The sequence below is a fragment of the Eptatretus burgeri genome, chromosome 5, assembly GCF_056783735.1.
Source record: "Eptatretus burgeri isolate ZD-2024b chromosome 5, Ebu_testis_v1, whole genome shotgun sequence".
In the NCBI taxonomy this organism is placed as follows: Eukaryota; Metazoa; Chordata; class Myxini; order Myxiniformes; family Myxinidae; genus Eptatretus; species Eptatretus burgeri.
The window spans coordinates 73,245,190-73,262,731 of record NC_140965.1 but is presented as its reverse complement, the minus strand read 5'-3'; the positions used below and the strand labels follow the sequence as shown (position 1 = coordinate 73,262,731).

At 40.9% G+C, this 17,542-nt stretch overlaps 1 protein-coding gene across 16 annotated transcripts in view; it reads right to left on the bottom strand.

Moving 5' to 3' along the window:
* LOC147026688 (voltage-dependent N-type calcium channel subunit alpha-1B-like) overlaps nucleotides 1-17,542 on the bottom strand; it is a 592,527-nt gene that overhangs the window by 204,332 nt on the left and 370,653 nt on the right. For all 16 annotated transcript variants that reach the window (XR_015058466.1, XR_015058468.1, XR_015058470.1 and 13 more), the window contains exons 22-25: nucleotides 13,201-13,315; nucleotides 8,921-9,050; nucleotides 8,390-8,449; nucleotides 7,542-7,648 (exon numbers count right to left, since the gene is read on the bottom strand). Coding sequence is in view for 10 of the 16 variants with exons in the window: in XM_085882404.1 (XP_085738530.1) it covers nucleotides 7,542-7,648; nucleotides 8,390-8,449; nucleotides 8,921-9,050; nucleotides 13,201-13,315 (412 nt within the window). In the remaining 6 variants the exon portion in view is untranslated. The remainder of the gene's footprint in view (nucleotides 1-7,541; nucleotides 7,649-8,389; nucleotides 8,450-8,920; nucleotides 9,051-13,200; nucleotides 13,316-17,542) is intronic.

Genomic DNA, 17,542 nt, shown 5'->3' with positions numbered 1-17,542 from the left:
ACAAAGAAGCAGATTGGATATGACACTTGGTTAATAAAAAACAACAGTTGCAGGAAATTCACCCATTGACAATTGGCGAAGAAAAATTAGAAAACATCTCGCAAAAGTGCCGAACTTCCAAATGCCCAGGCCCAGATGGGATTCCAAACTTCTGGCTGAAGCAACTTCATGCTCTCCACCCTCACTATGCTCGAGCATTTAATGAACTCATCCGAGGGGAACAGCCAATGGATGAATGGTTCACAGACGACAACACTCTTTTAATTCCGATATCTGAAGAAAGCAATATACAAAACAAATTTGAAACCAACCAATAACATGCCAACAGACAACGTACAAACTTTTAACAGGTATAATCACTGATGCAGTTTACGACCATCTCACTCAACAAGGAGATTTGGAGGCAGAGCAGAAAGGATGTAAGAGAGGATGCTACGAAACAATAGACCGTTTATTGTGAAACAAAACAATATTCGAAAACTGCAAGCTCTGACAAACCAACTTATCCACAGCCTGGTAGATTACAAAAAAGCCTTTGATAGTGTCCCACATTCATGGATTATAAAATGCATGCAAGTATACATTTTACCTCACTGGGGTATACATTTTACCCAGGTGTCTCCTGGGTAACCTCACTGGGGTTTGGAGCTGGCATGTTTTTCGGCTTGCTCAACCATGCCTTGACTTGGAACAGGCTGCAACAATTTCTTGACGATAAAGTTATTTTTTCACTTTCCTCCCTCATATTATCAAATGCATGTTCATCGTCATTACCAATCGCTGTATACATGGCTTTTGTACATGCTATAGTTTTCAAATTAGGACCTTGGAGCCATTTCATGCATTGATTATATGATGCAATTTTCCACGATCTACGCTCATGGACTAATTAAAGTATATCATCGAAATATTATGTCGACTTTGAGGATCGGATATTGTCCGGACTAAATAAGTGTCGAAATATGGAGTGGAATGTGGTAATTTAAAGTAATAACGAGTTTTATAACTAAGCCTACACACCTATTTACTTTAAGCAAGCAAGGTTATTTTCCTCCTTCTCCATATATATACACAAGAAAACGTGAAATTTCCAAAGCATTAAACTTATCTTTTTCTCCTGTTTGGAGAATTAAATTGAGTGAACAAAATATTTAGGAATGCACCAAAATTGGCCAGCTTCATTAAACTATATGATTTAATGCATTCACTGCTTGACCACGCGCCCTGTTCCCCAGAGGGACTGCCTATCCAGAGCGTCTACCAGATCTCTGTCTATATTTTCAGAGATTTTGCGAGGTGCTCTACAGGGAATCAAAGCAAACCTGGTGAAAAATGGAACTTTTAAAAGAAAGTTATAACATCTGCGCGGGCTGCGTACTGATGTACCAAGTGATGCGTGCACAGATGAGCAGGCAACATGGCAGATTGTCTGCAATGTTTATTTCATGGGTGATTGAACTTTGCAATGTCTCCACGGTTGTTCTATGTAGAAGAGCAACTCTTTTGTGGATAAACTAAAAAGTCATGATTTGATTGAATTCATTTAATTAATTCAACTGCTGCGGGCATGTTGAAGACCGGCTTTAAAGTTAAATGGATCCTATATGGTACGCAGCCATAACCTGGCCAGCCGTTCCATATCAACTGTTTAATTGGAGTGCTGGCTTAAGTGCTTTAGCCACTTGCTGAGCGTCATTCAGTCAATAGCGGTACTGCGCTACATCATTCTGAGCGAATGGTTCACTCAATGCAGACGCTTTTGCTGCATCAAGTCATTCAGAGCGAGTGGTTCGTGCTCCGTCATCCTGAGCAAGTGGTTCATGCTTCGACATTCTGAGCGAGTTGTTGTGAAATAACACGAGATTTCCGAACTGTTTGCCATATTAATGTGTTTTCTAAATTACCAAGCGAAATTTGTTTTTCCCCCCATCACACGCAGCTGTTTATAAAGATTAATGGAAGTGAACATATCCCTGAAACGTCTAAAAATGCAACGTTGTTTTTCGGTGAACGTGAACATATGGTTTTTGGGTTGAAAACAGTATGTACTGCAGTCGGTAATCACACCGACTCCAACCTGCCGATTCCCAAAAAATTGCCGGTATCGGCCAAGCAGTCGTGTGTGTGTGTGTGTGTGTGTGTGTGTGTGTGTGTGTGTGTGTGTGTGTGTGTGTGTGTGTGTGTGTGTGTGTGTGTGTGTGTGTGTTTTGTTTATAAAGCATAACATATTCTTTCTGCTAACTCCCCTACCCCCAATGTCTTTGCCCCATCCTTGCTCTACCCCTTCCCGATACAGTACAGAACCCTCATCCCGCATCTCTCTATATATATATATATATATATATATATATATATATATATATATATATATATATATATATATATATATATATATATATATATATATATATATATATATATATATATATATATATATATATATATATATATATATATATATATATATATATACATGTATATATCTCCCCCTCTCACCCTCTCTCCCCCGCTCTCTCTCTCTCTCTCTCTCTCTCTCTCTCTCTCTCTCTCTCTCTCTCTCTCTCTCTCTCTCTCTCTCTCTCTCTCTCTCTCTCTCTCTCTCTCTCTCTCTCTCTCTCTCTCTCTCTCTCTCTCGACATACCCGAGCTGTTAGATAAAATATCGGCCTGGATAAAAGCCACGAAAGGTGACGGTGGTTATGTCTGGGCATTATTTGTCCCCGGATGTGTCTGGACAGGGTTTGTCTCCAGACGTGTTCAGATGGTATTTATCTCCGGACATGTCCAGATGGTAGTTTGTCTCTGGACATGTCCGGGGTGGTGTTTGTCTCCGGAGAGCTTGGTTCCAGATGCGTCCGGGCGTGAGTATATCATCGGATGTCTCTGGATGGGAGGTTGGCTGTGGACGTGTCCGAGTAGCGTTTGTCTCTGGAGAGTTTGGCTCTGGATGCGTCTGGCGGTGTTTGTCTCCGAATGTATCCGGGCGATATTTATGTCTGGACGGGAGTTTGTCTCTGGACGTGTCCAGGCTGTGTTTGTCTCTGGACGTGTCTGGGCAGTGTTTGCCTCTGGACATGTCTGGACGGTATTTGTCTCCGGACGTGCCCGGGCAGTGTTTGTCTCCAGACATGCCCAGGTGGTGTTTAAATCCGGATGGGAGTTTATCTCCAGACTGAAATTTATTTCAGGATGGGAGTTTGTCTCCGGATGGGAGTTTGTCTTTGGACAGCTTTCCTCCAGATGTGTCCGGGCGGTGTTTGTCTCGGAACATGACTGGGTGGTATTTATGTCCAGATGGGAGTTTGTCGCCGGACGTGTCAAGGTGGTGTTCGTCTCCAGGCCTTATTAATAATTTGACCGGTAGAAAATGGATTTCAGTCATTATTTTGTTTCCATCTTTATATTACTGGTATTCTATACAGAATAATTTTGATGAGAAAATATGAATCATAATTAACGCTTCACCGCACACCTGCCTTCCCTTGCCCCACCCTTCTTCTCTCACCCCCCTTTGGTATCCCCGTCAGCAAAGTGACGGGTGGTATTTGATATATATCGAAACATGTGGAGTGTGATGAGCATCCCACCTATCCCCATAGAACACAGTGCAACAAGCGTCGCCTCCAACACAGAGGCTTCGGCCTGGAGCCTCTGTCAAACAGACAAAGATTATGTGGTCAACATCAGGGAAACATCAAACTGAACCACCGATCCAGACTTCAGGCTTATTTGCCCTCATCAGGATGACATACCGATAAATATCGAACCAACAATATCCAAATCATTGTTTATGCATCAGATGCACCTCCTGACTGTTATGGTGAGCATCGCCACGGATTATGACTCGCACAGTAAAACCGCATAATCCGCACAGAACAACCATGCGTCTGCCACCCAGACGATTGTTCCTGCTAATGCAAACCATTCAACCAGAAGGCACGTGATGTGATTGGCTGGAAAATCGAAACATGTGGAGTGTGACGAGCACGCTGTCATGTGCGGATGGTTGCTGAAAACAAACTCAAAATAGAAATGATAGCAAAGAAGATATAAAATAAAACTACGGCAAAGTTATCAAAGGGAGCAAAGAAAACCAATTGTTTGAAGACAACCTGAAGAGATTTTACCTTGAACGAAGGAAACAAAAGCAAGATGTAACAAGCCTCTCCACCCCCACCCCAACTCCGAGAAGGAGAGACTTGAAAACTTTTGGAAAGAAATCTATGAAGATCCAAAATAACGAACAAGGAGGCAGATTGAATCCAAGAATTGGAATTGAAAAAACAACACTTGAAGGAAATGCCCCCAGTGATAATTGATGAAAGAAAAATAAAGGAACAACTTGCAAAAATGCCAAACTTTAAAAGCCAAGGCCCAGAGGGAAATTTCTGGCTAAAGAAACTAGATGCTCTCCACAATAACTACGCTCACGCATTCATTGGACTTATCGAAGGGGTTGATGTAATGGATGAATGGCTCACAGAGGGTAACACCTTCCCAATCCCAAAATATGAAGAAACACAACTACCTCACAAGTATAGACCAATAACATGTGCACCAACAACACAAAACATTTGCTGGCAATCATCACAGAAATGACATACCACCACCTAATACAAGAAGGAGGACCAGAGGCAGAACAGAAGGGATGCAAAAGAGGATGCTATGGAAACAATAGACCACCTACTATGAAACAGGCCGTACTCAAAAACTGTAAAACCAGAAGAACAAAATTGTGCACATCCTGGATAAACTGCAAAAAAGCTTTTGATAGTGCTCCACATTTATGGATGATACAATGCATGTAATTGTACAAGAACAACCCCCACATAATGAAACTGATTGAGAAAGCAAAGGAGCTATGGAAAACCACATTCATATTGCAACACTCGGAAGGAAAGATCAAAAGACCAGGAGTGAAGATACGTCACAGGATCTTCCAGGGTGATAGCCATTCTCCCCTCCTGTTTTGCCTGACCTTGGACCACTGAGTAACCTCATGCATGAGTAAGGACATGGATACACACTAACATCCAATAAGAGACCTTCCAAAGAGACAGGAAAGGTGACACATCAAGCTGATGTAAAATTCTGCAGCAAATTCGAAAAATTGATGGAACAACTAAAATGAGTGAAAGGGTACTCCACCGACATTCAAATGGAATTTGATCTAAATAAGTGTGCCAAGTGCACATTCGTACAAGGTAAATCAACAAAAACGGACAACATAAAATCGACTTTGACAAAACAATACAGGATCTAGACAACGATAGTTCATACAAATACATCGGAGCAGAAGAAGACCACCAAATATGTCACAAAGAAATGCGCAAAACAATTACCAAAGAATACTTGTGTATAACGAGGCTGATCCTGAAAACATATCTCACCCCGAGAAGCAAAATCAAAGCCATCAACCAACTAGCCGTACCAGTGCTCCAATACAACTGTGGAATAGTAAACTGGCCACAAGCAGAAATCAGAAACTAGATATCAAAACAAGGAAACCCCTCACAATCCACAAAATGTTCCACAAAAATCAGTGCATCCCAAGAATGTACCTGCAGAGGAAAGAAGGAGGTGGCGGCCTAATGGAACTCAATCAAGTGCACAGAGCGACGACTATAGGATTAGCAGAGTACGTGAAAAGTTCAACAGACTATCAAATACAATTTGTATACAAGCATGAACACAACAAACCAGAAAAGGTACTCACCTTGCAAAAAAACATCCAGAAACAAGTGCAAATAGAAGATGTCACGCACCATACTGAAACAGCAACAAATACAGCCCCAACAATTGAAAAAAGACAAAAGAAAAATACAAGATGAAACACCAACAGATATATAGTGACAACTGGGAAAAAGACAAAAGAGCAGAGAAATATAAAAAAAAGAGTTGGACAGATTTGGGATAGACAAAGAAGGATTACTGGAATGGTTAAGAAGAGGTCAGCTCAATAAGGACGGAGAATGAATCATTACAAATGCCATATACCAAGGACACGACACAAATGGCTTTAAAAAAATGGCAGGACTGAACCAATTGGACAAGTGTAGATTCTGCAAGGTAGAAACAGAAATCACGAGTCACCTCCTATCAGGATGTAAAAAAAACTCATGGCAGAACAGCTGAACACACAAACGCACAACAAGGTATGCACAATAATCCAATGGCACATCTGCATAAATTTCAATATCCCAGTTCCAGAAAAGTCATGGAAACATGAACCAAAAGCAATTGATGAAAACAAGGACATAATGCTCACGTACGACCTGATGATCCCATCCAGGGTGAACATAGAAAACAAAGCACTGTGACCGGATATAGGACTCAGATACAAAAAGGAAAAGAAGGCATTGTTAATTTAGGTTTCAGTACCCAGTGATTTTGGTCTAAATAATGCAGAAATAAAAAAAAAAATGACCAAATAGCAAGACCTCGAGAATGAAGTGAAAACATCCTGGAAGCTGAAGAGCACTGAAATTGGACCAGTGATAATAATTGGAGCAATGAGAATGATAAAGAAGAACCTCACAAAGATCCAACAAACCATCCCTGGGAACATCACCACAAACAAACTACAGTTGGAGGCTGTCTGTCTGGGGCTCAGTGACAAACCCAGGTTTGAAACAGCAAATGGCTGACATTCTAAGGGACGATTTACTCAGAGATGGTGGGAAGATAATCAAATGAGCTGGACTTATCCCACTTTTATGATCTATCTACCTATCACATGCACATTTGACCAGGGGTGAAGTATTTATTTTGTCTGCTGCCTGCATAATAATAATGGAGGCATGGATATGCTGCTGATGTAAATAAGGAAGGAATCTGTCATTTTTCCACAGTACAACAGAATGTATCCTCTTTTAAAAAGGTATTGTAAGTAGTTTCACATCTGCAAGTAAATGTTAGCAAATAAATGTTTTCACATCTGCAAGTAAATGTTGTTGGCAGCTTGCTGATGATCCACCTCCCTCACACGATCTCTCACTCCCAATGATTATGTAATCTCTGATTCAATGCCCTTGCCTGCAAAGTAACAGGATGCAATGTATAGACAGACTGGTCATCAAATTCCAACGACACAGCTCAAAGGTGAGTGCATTACCACTGAGCTATCCTCTCAATAGCTTTCTCGTCTGATCAAGTGCCTGTATGGAACTGCAAAATATGTGGTCTCCAGAAACAAAGTAAGTAATAGCCTGACAGTCAAACAAATCAACTGAACATCTTGATCACTTTCACCACCACGATAAATTCTGCCACAACATTCTTACACTTTTAATTCTATCTTTGCAAGTATAATTTTTTATCGGTTTATTTCTCAACCATGTTATCATAATTTATTGGAGTGTTTTGCTAGTCCCACTATTTCGTGGAAGCTGGAAAACAAAATGTGACATTCATTGTCTGTTATCATGGTTTTAAAAAAAATTTTGATTGGAACGTTTATGTTGTTAATTGTGAAAGATCCTCGACGAAAGATTTGTTTCGTAAATAAAGTAAATATCTGTATCTATATACAGAAGCCCTTACTGTAGAGCAAAAGCAATTAGTGCTCCAGCCACAACAATGAAATCCAGGAGGTTCCACAGGTCACGAAAGTAGGCGCCTTGATGGAGCACCAGGCCCAAATCAATGATCTATGTTGAAAGAGTGGGAAAGCAAGGGGATAAATTGGGTGGTTTCAGAGTGGTGTGGGAGAGGAGAAGACAGGAAATGGAATTTAGCTTACAAATTAAAAAATAAAGATCCACAAAGGCATCATAATTACGAAAGTAAAATATTAGTTGGTGGTGGGTGGGAGTGGGGGAAAGTGGAGGTGAAAACGTACCTGAAACTAAACAATGCAGATTTTGTCCTGTACCCTCCTTCCTAAACTATTATTCCATAACACAAATAAAAAAGGTGAATAATTCATGAAAAATAATCTGCTCTGTCATTCACAAGTTTCAGCGACAGATGGACAAAGAGTAAATTTGAGAAAAGGATTTACCATTAGGTGAGAATGTTTACAAACTTCGAACCATTCTGACCAATAATTTGGAGTTTACAAAAAATGGTCGAAAAGTTTCCTCATGGGTTGCCAATGGTTAACATGTTCAATCAGCCTGCAGGGGAAACTGGTCTTTGAACTTGATTATCCAGCTTTATGAAACTGGATTCCCATTTTCCAGATGGAATACAGATGTTCATGAAATTAAGACTGAAATGTTAATGCATGAAGCAAGAGGAAGGAAGATAACTCATGGGGGTACCATAAAAATATAAAGTTAGACAAACACAGTATACTTTTAAAATAAGAAAAAAAAAAACTTCAGTTGTTGTGCTTTGTTGCCATTCACTTGTAAAGAATGTCTCGGCTTCAAGAGAAATGGCCTCACCTTGATGACCATCTCAAAAGTGAACACTCCTGTAAACAGATAGTCAAAGTAAGCCAGCACCTGTGGAAAAAATAATAAACATTTGATCATGAAGAGAGCACTCCAATTCATAGATCTTATCATTCGCTATTTGACTGATTTCTTGATTCTTTGTTGTGAAGAGTAATGACAGTCATCAGAGCTATGCCTGTAATGAGCCTGAAAGTATACAAGGAAAACAGCAGCTTGTAAGCAGTGAACCAACGAGCCGAGACGATTGTGCACTTGAATCACATGGTCCAATTATTTCCCCAAGTCAGTTTTCCATGTCACAAGCTGTTATTGTGCAGCCACAATGGTTTCACTGCTTCCGGTTTGCAAACTCCAACAATTCCCAAAAGATAGACATCACACACTGAATTGTCTCATGCTATAATCACAATGCACTGTAACACGTGATAACAAACACTGCACTGCAGGCAGTATGCAAGGCCATTATTGCGGCAGACATTAAAAAACTGCCTTCCGTCTCCTGCAGCTTGCATGTTCTACCTTGTTTTTTGGTGAGTCTGGATAAACGGGGTCCTCAGCAGCCAACGCCACACTACTCAGGCCGATGACACACAAGATGGTCATCTCAAAATAGCGAAGATTCACAATGTAATGACAGACATGTCTCAATCTGGTGGTATTTGGGGGAAGCAGCACCATGAACAGCATAAGTACTCATGTCGTATTAATCACAAAACCCATTGCCATGATAGAGGGTTGGAGGAGTGCATAAGGAGGATGCGAGTGTGATTAAGCTGAATGAAGTTAATAGATGTTGACAAGTGTTACATACAATTGACAAAAAACTTTAATCTGGTAACAATAGCGCTTGAGGTCAAATTCAAATTAGGAAACAAAAGAAGAATAAAATTTTGAAGAAATAAAAAATAGGTTTATGTGTTACTATCATAATAAAGAAATCTGATATAATGTTAAAGGGTCACAATTCATATAATCTCAGGTCAGAACTATTGTACTCACATTTGGGCTATCTCAATTGTGTTTGATTGTTGACCCCACTATGCATGTCACTCCGGTGTTTCACATCAACAAGTAAGCCACCCTCCAGATGGACATTAAGCTGAAGACCCATCTGTTTACCTTAGCTGATGGATGTTAAAGATCTGAGGATGTGTTTTGATAAAGAGCAGGTGAGTATTCACTATCTTCTTGAGCAAATTCCAAATTCCTGCCTTAATATACAGGGGGGACTGCATCAGCAGAACAGCAGTGACACCAGAAATAATGCAACCAGGAGCTAGGTACTGCACACACTCGAATTGGACATCAGGCTCGATTAATATGAAAGAACATATTTGTATGTTTGGTCCGTGCGGAAAATATTAGCATTTCCTTGTATGGGTAAAGCACAGGTTTGTCATCATTACTTCCGAATCAAAGCGATAAAATCTTGCTGCTCACCTCCACTCCTGTTTACCCGAGTTATGGAATTGCCTAAGTCGATCTAACAACACTTCCCTGCAGCATTTCAAAACAGCAATACATTGTCACTCATGTCATCTTTCATCCCTATACACGTGATTGGTTTTATCTCTGTTAACTCAACCCACTTCCACTCATCCTACTTGCAGGTGTGTCTGTCTCTGTCTATCTCTCTCTCTCTCTCTCTCTCTCTCTCTCTCTCTCTCTCTCTCTCTCTCTCTCTCTCTCTCTCTCTCTCTCTCTCTCTCTCTCTCTCTCTCTCTCTCTCTCTCTCTCTCATCCCAGTGTCACTTTGTTATCCTTACATTTTCTGTCATCTATTAGATCTTGTTGTAAGGAAAAATGATTAGAGTTCAAACATTCAACTCATTAAGAAATGTATCCTCTTCCTCTTGAGGAGGTTCAGTCATACAAACTCCTGGGTCTCACTACCAGCCATGGTCTTTTTTGGATAAACCACATTTCAAGAATGGCCTCCAAAACCAGCCACCAACTGGTCATCCTCTGTTGTGCAAAGTCCTTCCTTGGCACACCTGAACTCCTATCCACCTACAAAGCCTTCATCCACAGCTTGGTGGAGTACTGCTCTTTCCTCTGGGCTGGCTCCACTGACTCGCATGTTGCGTGATAGTGTAGAAACCAATATCTTCAAGATTATTGGAATCTCCCACGCTGAATCTGAGTCAATGGGTCTGTCACTTCGCCATCACAGACAGGTCGGTAGTCTTTCTGCCTTCTGTTCCACCCCCACCCCCCCCCCAGGCTTCTGCAGGGCTCACACGTTCCACCATCAACCCCTTCCGGTGAAACTACCTAAATCCAGGATCACTGCTCACCTCCACTCATTTGTTCCTCTTTTTTCCTACCCGTGGAATCAACTTCCACATCCTTTTCAATCTCATTATTCCCTCCAGGTCTTCAAGCAGCTGTTCACCACCATCTCAGATTATCTCCATCGCTAAACCATGATCTTTTTTCCCATCATTATCCCCACCCAAATTCCTCCTCCTTCCAATTTACCGTTTTTTCCCCCCACTTGGAGTTTCCTTCTGTATCCCTTTTGTCCACCACATGCATGCGCATTTTGTATCCTGTTTTTGTCTGTTATATCTTGATCCGTTCCACGAGTAGCTCTTCCATGAGCCTTGACTATGTATCAAACAAAATATTAAAAAAAAAACGTGCCATCTGCTTGTATAATATATAAGTGTGTGTTTTATTGCACACACATATATATTACCTCAATTTTGCAATATTAAATTTCTTTAATCCAGGCAGCAAACTCCTATTGCAGCCATTATTCTGTACTGTTTTGTCTCCTTGGTTACAGCATCACTTACGTTCACTCAGCACTCATGTCAGCTGAGGCTATACATCTGCTCTTTCCTGTTTGTTTCCAAATCAGTAGTGTAGCATCAAAATGTTTTAAAATGTTTCAAAACCTTCGTACGATTTGTTGGTTGGTTGTGCATTTTATATCGTTTTTCTGAACTACTTAACCACACCGAAATCTCTCCGAATTTTTCATTTTTTCCTCCTTGGAGTTTCCTTCTTCATGCATGTGTGTTTTGCATCTTGTTAACCTCCGCCATCGAAGATGGACGGAGGTTACTGTTTTCACCCCTTTCTGTTTGTTTGTTTGTTTGTGAACAGTATTACGGAAAAAACTCCTGGACGGATTTCGACGAAACTTGGTGGGGGGATTAGGTATGGTCCAAGGATCATGCCATTAGATTTTGGACTTGGTCCAAAGTCCAATATGGGCGCTATGGTGACCATTTTGAAAAAATATTTGAATTTTTGTTTTTGCATTTCTACATGTTTTAAGTGATTTCCAACCAAAAAAAAAAATAAATTTGTTGGAGAAAAAAAACATTTTGCAACTTTTTTCAAAAAAATTTCGATTTTATTTGAAAAATATTTGAATTTTTTTTGCATTTCTACATGTTTTAAGTGATTTCCAACCCCAAAAAAATTGTTAGAGAAAATATCTTTTTAGAAATTTTGCACCTTTTTTTTCAAAAAAATTTCGATTTTATTTTTTTGGCATTTCTACATGCTCGTCGATCTAGTTTAGTTTATTCAATCGTGGTTCAGTAGAGTCTGATTCGTTTTGACCTACAATGAAAAGGATATCAGGTTCACTTAAGTGACCCAGCAGTATTGGCGGCAGAGGTTTTGCACTCTACCGAGTGCTCCCCCTCTTGTTTTTGTCTGTTACGCTCTGATCCGTTCCAGTGTGCTAGCTCTTCCACAAGCCTCAACTATGTGTATAAAAAGAAATGTGGAATATGATCAGGGTACCGGCCCAAAGTATTTCTGTTAAATAACACCAGTGGGAGAACTTTAACATTTATTCTGCAGCTCAGATAACCAAGTTAAATTCTTCCATTGGTGGTGGGTGGTCGTATGGCAGCTTAGCTGCCGGGGTAGCTATCATTTCTTGAAGCACGACTGTGTCGCTGATGCAGTGCCCCTCTACCAGTACACACACTGGAACTGGTACTCATTTCGCCGACCTCGGAAGGATGACAGGCTGAGTCAACCCCCCTGGTGTATAAATTCAGTGGCCGACGGGGCTTGAACTCAGGACCCTAGGATCCCAAGCCGCCACCCTAACCACTGAGCCAACACCAGGTTTAATTCTTCCATTGGACAGCATACTCAAGATTATTGGGTGGTCACGAGACTACCATTATTCTCAGATTTTCCGTCTGACTGTATGTATGTAATGGACAGCTCTGGAGGCCAGAGGAGTCAACCGATTTTGATGAAACTTGACTGGTAGGTTCGGTTCATACCAGGATTTAGTTGTATGCTTTTGAGCACCGTTGCTATGGACACCACCATTGCCTAGCAACGGGACTTTGAAATTTTTGAAAAACATTCGAAAAATATTTTTATACAATTTTTTTTTCGAAAATCAAAAATCGCCTTCCGTGCTTTTATGCGCACGGTAATCACCCTCTTTGTCAAAAATTTTCAGCCCGATTCGTCAAAAACTGTACGACGAGTATGCAATTATGTAGCGACCACCCATGTCGCCTACCGGCTTGTAGTCCCCTTTGCTCGCATCAACCACTGTAAAAGCAATTTTATTCAGATATTATTTTGCAGGAGATGGAACTCAGTGTCAGAGAACTTATGTGAATAAAGAGATATCTTGCGACTCCCAAAATAAAAAGGATGAGAACAAACGCTGCACTCATCATCCCAAGACAGTAATGATGCAAAATATGGGTATAAATGCATCTTGACAATATCATAAAGATGATAATGAATATGGATAAATAAATTGTGAGGATTTTAAGTGATAAAGTCGACAAAGCAAGTCATACGGGTTGGTTGGGCTGAATATGAACATGGAGCTGAAAGGAGGAATGGGCTTCACTCGTTCTTCCTGACTATCAGTCTTCACCAGGCTCCGATGGAGTGTTGGACTCTCATTTGGCCCTGTCAGAGCACACAAAATGGCATGACAAGCAGTGCTGTCTCACTCTTCCAGACGCACTGTGAAGAAGCTGTCACAAACCTCATGTAAAATGATTGCAAGAAGCTTCAGTTATGATGTGAACCAAAACTCGTCACAGGGATTGTGGCATGCGTAGCAAAAAAAATTTACATAAAAGATAAATGAAAAGAAAAAGAGTATAAGAAAGAGAAAAAAAAATACTAAATTTAATTCAACGCATATGTGTCGATGGATATGTCTCCACCTGCATTTGATGTCAACCCATTGTTACATTTGATCTCAATTAAAGGTTAAAAGCAATGTTGAAGGTCATAAGAGAGAAGAGATAAGTAGGAGACATCAGATACTTCCAAACCACATTATGGTCTGCAAAAGTTTTCATATGACATGTGACCTTAGACCTGATGAACCCAAATTGAATCAGTGAATTATTTATTGCAGTGCATTCCTGTGCCAAGTTTTCTTGAAATTACTTCAGTGGTTCACAAGTTAATGTGGTCACAAAAATTTTCATTGAAAGGTTACATGACTTTTCACCTTTAATATTTTGAACCCAGAATGTAATCAGTTCATCTTTATGTGACATTATATATGTGTAACAAGTTTGGTTGAAATCTCTTCAATCATTCAGAAATTATCCCGAAAACAAAGATATGTGAGAATAGGGCACATGACCTATGACCTTTTGACCTCAAAATAGAATCAGTTAATCTATGTATTACAGTATACCAGCAGAGACACTCGTCCTCCGGGCAATCTTGTTCCAAGCATGCAACACGTTCTTCTGACGCATACCTTTATTTGGGTGGTGTATAGCGCAACTGACCACTGTGTGTAGACAAAAATAAATAACCTGGATTATGTACATGAAGCAAAAACATACCTACTGCTTGTAATTCAAAACACCTCACTGCACTGGAAAACGAAAACAGGAATACTGTGCTGTAAATGGCAGAGACTTGTAATACCCTCCCCCACCTGGAGGTGGCGATACACGATACACATTTACATAGAGAAATTGCATCCCTCCCCCTCACCCCCCCCCCCCAAGACCAACAGAAAAGATAAAAGCACCCCGATACACTAACTGGAGTCATGCTGATCCTATGCAGTAAGTCTGGATGTAATCAGCCCAGAACTGTAGGAGTAGCGAGACAAAACCGGTCCATGAATTGTAGTTAGGACTTTTGTGAAAAGTTTTGTTGAGGTCCTTTTCGTGGTTTACACATTATCGTGGAAAGAAAGATTTTCAATTAAAGGTTACGTTATCTTGTTGCAGAAACAGATTTTCAATAAAAGGGCACATGACAAGAGGACTTTGACCTTTTAAACTGAAAATCGAATCAGTTCAACCTTGCATTACAGTCCGTACTTTTGCCAAGTTTGGTTGAAATTCCTCGAGTGGTTCACAAATCTCAAGCTATGAGAACAAAAAACCAATAAAGGATGGACACAAGGACAGACAGACACAAGAATGGATATTCAGACGAATGGATGGACAGACAGCCGAATGAAGAACCCAAAAACATCATGCTTCTGGTCTTTGGCTACAAAGGCATAAAAAAAAATGGTTGAATAATTGCAGGAACCACAACTAATTTCTTTTTTATTAAGGAAACATCTTAAGTTTCTTTGTTCTTTTGAAAGTTATTTCATTCTGGTGTCAACCAAATATGCCAGTGTTGGCTTTTTGTCGTTAATTTAAGCACAAGTGACTGCTTTTAACTCTGTTATGTTGATCCTTTATCATTCACACCCCACGAGTTAAATCAGCAAGAAACAAGGTAAGGTTAAACACAAACAGCAACACAGGGACAAAAAATATAGCAGAAAGACACCATGGATCTGTTCAGGAAAACATTGCCTGGAGGAACTGGATGGAGAAACTGCATGACCCAACATGCAACATGTTCAGAACAATTATTTCATCAATTTGGGTGAAGTGGCTCAGAACCGATCAACACCATTTAATAGCCCATGCGCGAAGAGCATAGCAGGTTAAGCAATTGGTTCACTCTGTCCGTTCATTTTATCTGTAATCTTGGTTTACTTTATCTCGAATATTGTGTGCAGTTTTGGTCACCACAACTCGGGAAGGACATAGATGCTCGAGAGGGTTCAGGGTAGAGCAGGGCTACTAGATTGATTCCGGGCCAAGCTAGACTTCGCTATGAGGAGCGGCTAAAGGAGACAGGGCTTTATACACTAGAAAGGAGGCGGTTATGAGGAGATATGATAGATATGTTTAAGATAATAAAAGGTATAGATAAAATAAGTGCAGATGAATTGTTCAACAGAGTAGACAGTGACAGGACCAGGGACCATAGCCTGAGGGTAAAGAATTGTTCAACAGAGTAGACAGTGACAGGACCAGGGACCATAGCCTGAGGGTAAAGAAGAGGAGAGTTAAGATGGGTAGTAAGGCAGGGGACTTGTACTCAGAGTAGTTAATGCATGGAATGGTCTCCTTGGAAAGGTTGTGGCAGCAGAAACAGCAGATAAGTTCAAATTGGAATTAGATAGGTTCCTGGAAGTTTTGGAGACAGAGGGGTGTGCGGATGTTGGCAGGACCTTTGGTAGTTTGAGCATTGATGGGTGATTGTGTGCATGTGTACGGAGTGCTGTTGGTGGGGTCTCGTCAAGGGGTGTTGTGTGATTGATGTTGTGTTTTTTAACCCAAGCCCATGTCCTCTCCCCCGTGGGGGAAAAAAAAACATACAAAAACTTTTTTTTTTGAAAAACACAAAAACACTTTATTTAAAAAAAAATACATTTGGTGTTTTCTAATTTGATCTGGTGTTGATAAATTAATGTGGTGTTGATGTGGTTCCGGCATGATGGGCTGAATGGCCTCCACCTGCGTCTAATATCCTCGTGTCTTTTTGTGTCTGTCGATAGACGTCATTGTATTGTTTTATTTCATTTCCACTTAATTACACACTGGAACACTGAAGAACACAAGTCGCCTTGTTGGCACTTCCAAAAACCTCCAGCTCAGCAGCACTTGGACAAAATGTTATGCCATTTTACGCCATCTCGACCAATCAAATTTGCCGCTCTCGCTTTCAGTGTTGGGGAATATCGAATCTCAGACAAAATTGTGGCTCGTAGGAAACATAGATTTTGGTTGGAAATACAAAGCAAGAGTTGAAAAGACCATTCCCATGTCCTTAATCTCAAGACTGTGAGGAGTAAGGAATTCTATAAACTCTCTAGTTTAATTTAATTAATTATCAATGGAAATTTATTTTTGGATACATCGTCAGGGTTCGGGAAAGAGGTAGTACACTGACAGATCAGGACAAAAGGAACAGTAGAGAAAGGGAGAAACATCAACAGCAGATTTGAAGGCCAAGATACAGTGAGACTGGGACAAACTTTTCTGTTTAATTTCTTCCTGCTAATGGTTCTACATTCTCCCTCCCCCCCCCCCTTCTTCTCTCGTTTTTCCCTAAAAACTCTGCATGTTCTTATTCTCCATCATGATATATGTCTTCATCTTCTTCAAAAGGATTATTTTTCTGAGGTTTTTGTCTTCTCTGCACCTCATCCACAATTCCCCCTCCCCCACATCCTCCCCTCCTCATCACCGCTCACACAGCACAGCGTTTCTCCATGTGTTTAACAAGCTTTCTAATACCGCATCCCATGATCTGGATCTTTGTCTGTCAAAAACAGGAATATGGAATGAGGGAAAGCAAACCACCCCCACCAAACACCATCAAAGCTTCACGTCCCCTCTTTCTGCATCCCTCCTCACACCACTCTCTCAATGCTTCTGCCTCACCCCACCCCAAAATGCTTCCCCTTCACCTCTCCCTTAAAAACCTTCCACTACATGACACACAGTCAAACCTTCACCTGCAACCCACACAATCAAGCCTTCAGTCGCACCTCACACACACACACAAACCATCACCTTCCCTTCACACCCCACATACTAGAGCCTTCCCCCTCACCCCTTCCCCCCATACTCAAGCCTTTCCCCTCACCCCCCCAGGCTTGACCTTATCCCTGAAAAGCCTCTCCCCCATCCTGCCCCATCCAAATGCCCCCCCCCATCTCTAACTGTGTGTACCTCACAGTTTGAAGGCTTTGCTGTGTCTCCGCTTGTCTGTGTCTCCGGAGAGTGCCTCCGCTCTAACCTGACAGATCTCTCGATCCAGGGCACTACCGATAAACCAGACATCATCTGTTTCACAGAATCA